The 4,516-nt window shown below is 44.4% G+C and overlaps 1 protein-coding gene across 1 annotated transcript; it reads left to right on the forward strand.

The window, feature by feature from the left end:
- Positions 1–788: 788 nt before the first annotated feature.
- Positions 789–1,316, forward strand: LOC126702060 (uncharacterized). Its single transcript, XM_050400675.1, has one exon. It carries the CDS (start codon positions 789–791, stop codon positions 1,314–1,316), a length of 528 nt encoding a protein of 175 aa, XP_050256632.1.
- The last annotated feature ends 3,200 nt before the right edge of the window (positions 1,317–4,516 follow it).

The following is a 4,516-nucleotide window of genomic DNA, read 5'->3' on the forward strand; positions in this document are numbered from 1 at the left end:
CTAAAGGAGGAAAGGGTTTTTTTTTTTAGAGGGGAAAAAGCGGAAGGAAGAAGAGAGAATAGAGTAAGGTGAGTAACCCAGAGACAGAGAGATAGTTTCGGAGAGTCTCTGTGTCGAGAACAACCCAACGTAGAAAATCCAAGCCCACTTTATAAATAGATTGTGAGCCCAAGTGAGGTCCAGCCCAATAGCCTCATTTTTGGCGTGCACAATTGGCGTCGTCTGTGGGAATCTCCTACAACGTTGTGGTTCTACTGAGACTCAAACCCGGGAAAATGTCTGATAGACGTTTGGAGAGTTATGCTAAAAGTGGTTCTGTAAGGTCTTCTTGGGGATCTACTTGGCGAGAAAGGAGACAAAAAAGACGTGAGGATAAAGAGTGTGAGCAAGATGAGGAACGATTTGGACTCAGGGAGGGGTCATATTAGACGCACCGAACGATGTCAGGTGCTGCTAGGTATGGGCAATTTGATAAGAGGGATGAGGAGTTTCAGCTTCTACGCAAGTTGGTGAGGGATTTGGAGTTAGAGGCAAGGGGTAGACGTCAGAGAAGGGACCGAGATGACCAAAAAAGGGGGTTTGCTAGTCGAGGAGATCACTACGTGGCTGGGTCCAATCAATCCGGCTCCCGCTGACATCGACACCGTTCACATTCACAGGAGTCTCGTCGATGTCGAGACCAGTCAAGTTCTCAGGAATCCCGCCGACACTGGGACCGCTCGCATTCATGGGAGTATGTGGATAGGGATTCGGACTCCCCCAAAAAGCAACGACCCCACAATGCAGCCATGGATGCTTTGAGCCACGCCTTACTTAGAGCCACCCGGTCACCGTTCTCGGACAACATTGAACAGGCCCCAATGTTGAGTAGGTTTACGTGTCCTCCATTCAACTCCTACGATGGAAAAATGGACCTGGTTGAGCACATTAGCCATTATATTCAGATGATATCCCTGCACACCCACAATGATGCACTGATGTGTAAGGTATTCCCTTCGAGCTTAAGGCCTACGGCATTGAGATGGTTTAATGGGTTGCGAAAAGGTTCCATTCACAACTTTGCCAAGCTGATCCAGGAGTTTGGTGTCCGATTTGTAACTTGCAGCCGGGTACCACAACTGATAGACGCATTGCTATCCATGAAAATGAGGGTAGGAGAAACCTTTCTCAGTTATGCTAGCCGATACTGGGAGCTTCATAATGAGATCGGCAGGGGTAATGAGAAGATTGCGGCGAGTACTTTTCAAATGAAATTGCCCGAGGATTCTGAACTGCGGGAGTCATTAACTAAGAAGCCTCTTGAGGACATGAGATAGCTGATGAGGCGCATTGAAGAGTACAAACAACTGGAGGATGATTGGCTGCAAAATAAAGGTAAAGCACCAATGATAAATCGTCCTCGGCAAGGTGGTTTCCCGCCCAGGCCCTAGGGGGGTTTGAGGATTCAAAAGCCAGAAGCGCAAGTAGGGGAGGTAAGTGTGACATTCAAGGAGCCGGTGCATAGGATTATAGACAGGATTAAGAACGAGCCATACTTCAGGTGGCCGAACAAGATGGGAGGTGACCCGGCCAGGAGGAATCAAAACTTGTACTGCACTTACCACCGGGACAATGGCCATACTACCGAGTAGTGCCAGGTGTTGAAGGATCATCTCAGGTAGCTGGTAAAGGCCGGATATTTAAAGGAATTTGTGGTGGACTCAAGGGACCGAGGTACGCGGCAGGGCACCCAACAAAGGGGGAACCCCTTTCCACCCCCTTTAGGGGTAATTGAGGTCATCCATGCTGCCCTGGGCAGTCTCACCGTAGCAAGAAGGAAATGAGTGTTAACTGTAGTGCCAGTAGAGGGCTGCTCGGACAATCAGCCATTTAGGAAGAAGATGAAACTCGCCCAGGAGCCTATCGCTTTTGATGATGATGACTTGGAAGGAACAATTCAACCACATGATGATGCGTTAGTAGTCACGGCCCGGATAAGTGGCTTCTTGGTGAAGAGGGTAATGGTAGACCAAGGAAGCGGAGCCAATGTGATGTATCTGGACCTCTTCAGGGGGCTCAGATTGAAGAATGAGGACCTTTCAAAGTTTAGCACACCCTTGGTCGAGTTTGATGGTAAATTGGTAATTCCCAAGGGGCAAATTTCTCTTCCCGTGAATATGGAGGGCTAAGAGGTAGTAGTGGCATTCATAGTGGTTGTTTTGTTTTCTCCTACATTGCTGTAGTATGGGAAGCCAGCAAGTGGCTAGACAATGCCTAGTCGTCGTGGTCAATTGGAAGAAGGAGTAAGCCGAACAAAAAGAGTGAGCCAAACGGAAGGAGCTGGTCGAGCAAAAGGACTCGCTTCAGGGGGCCCCTTTATAGAAATTACGGGATCCCTAAAAAGAAAAGGGGGCTGGTTGTGCCAAGGAAATGATCAGAGTAAGGATACTGCTGGATGTTGACAAGTACTTTCAAATCGAAGAAAGCATGAAGGACCAGGATAAGACAAAGATGTTGTTATTCCTCATACAGAACGTGGATGTGTTTGCATAGAGTCCATATAAGGTACTCGGGGTGGATCCCGAATTCATTGTCCATAGGCTTAATGTGGACCCGTCATTCCCTCCTAAGAAGTAGAAGTCGAGGAGATCGGCCAAGGAGCATGTCGAAGTAATGAGGTCGGAAGTTCAAAGGCTGAATGAGGCCGAGGCAATAAGGGAAATCTTCTTCCCGGAGTGGTTAGCAAATATCGTGGTGGTGAAGAAGAAGAATGGCAAGTGGAAGGTTTGTGTAGATTTTACCGATTTGAAAAGAGCATGCCCAAAAAACCCGTTCCCCATGCCGAAGATTGACCAGTTGGTAGATGCCACGTACTGACACTGATGCAAATCACGTTATGAAGAACAAAGTTTTTATTATTTTCCTTTTCCTATTTGAATTAAGATTTATTTACTCTAGTACTTTGAATTAAAATCCTTTTCCTAGTTGAATTGGGATTTTAATTGTTTTTCTTTTCCTAGTTAAATTGTTTTTCCTTTCTCAAGTAGAAGTAGGCTTATTATTTCTTTTCCTAAAAGGAGTAGGAGCAATTCTATTCCTATAAATACTCTTTATAGAGAGGTTATTGTTATGTGTGTTTTTTGAATAAAAGTTTGCTAGAGAGGTTTTCTCTATTATTTTGCCTATTAGCCTAGTGTTCTTGTAGAACTTAGGTTTAGTGGAAGAGTTGTAGTATTTGTGTGTTATAGATTTTGCTTCTACACGCCTACGCTGCATCAGTTGGTATCAGAGCACGGTTAGGTTCCTACCATGGCACAAGGATCACGTGGGGGAAGGCACACTGCTGTAGATGGTGAGTATGAACGCGATGAGATTGCACACAATACACAACTAGAGGCACGCTTTCAATAGATGGAAGAGCAGTTTGAAGCACTGACAAAGCAGCTTGCTACCTTAGCCGTTGTTAACCAGCCTCGAAACTGTAGTCCAACTCTACATTTTGTGGAGTAAGATGAGGTAGACTATAATGTTGAGGATGAGATGGAAAATCCGTTTGATGGACATAGAAGAAGGAGGGAGAAACCCTTGGTTTCATACAATTCAAACAGATGGGAATCTGGGTTCAAATTAGATATTCCAGAGTTCAAAGGTTTTTTACAACCTAAAGAATTCCTAGATTAGGTAGCTGCGGTTGAAGAAATTTTGGAGTTTAAGGAGGTGCCGCAAGACAAAAGAGTTTCTTTGGTGGCGACCAAATTCAAAGAACGTGCTGCTACATGGTGGCAACAATTAAAGCAAAGTTGTATTCACCAAGGTAAATCTAAAATCAATACTTGGGAAAAAATTTTGAAACATATGTGTGCTGCATTCTTACCCCATAATTATATGCGTACATTATATCAACAACTACACAATCTTAGGCAAGGTACACAATCTATAAATGAGTATAATCGAGAGTTTTATTAACTTGTAGCTAGAGTTGACCTTGCAGATTCGAAAGATCAATTAGTTTCACGTTATATTGGGGGCATGAGGCAACAATTTCAAGATACTTTGAATTTATTTGACCCAATTTCTGTATCCGAAGCTCATCAGAGAGCTTTGCATTTAGAGAAGACGATGAATAGGAGGACTAACATAGTTTCAAATAGTAGTGGCAACCGACTACCACCAGTAGCTCCTCCTTATGGTGCAACTACACAATTTACACAAGGAAAAGGCCAAGTTAATCAAGCTAATCCACAACCCAACCGCACTGCAACTAGTAGTTCTGGCCCTCAATGTTTCTAGTGTGGTGAGGCAGGGCATAGAATGGTTGATTGTAAGAAGGGTGGCCGGTATGGTAAGGGTTTATTTATTGAGAGTGAAAAATGTACTAATGATCATTTAAATACCTTTGAGCAAGAAGCTGTTTATGATGCTGAAGAGGAAGAGGAGTATGTGCAGGGGGATGATGGCCCTTTGTTAGTTACAAGAAGAGCATGTTTCACATCTCGCAAATCTGAAGGTGAGGATTGGCTCCGAAGCAAGATCTTTC

Source organism: Quercus robur, chromosome 2, assembly GCF_932294415.1.
Source record: "Quercus robur chromosome 2, dhQueRobu3.1, whole genome shotgun sequence".
NCBI lineage: Eukaryota > Viridiplantae > Streptophyta > Magnoliopsida > Fagales > Fagaceae > Quercus > Quercus robur.

Excerpts from the sequence above, each read along its gene's own strand:
- LOC126702060 (XM_050400675.1), top strand. The coding sequence starts at position 789 with ATGGATGCTTTGAGCCACGCCTTACTTAGAGCCACCCGGTCACCGTTC.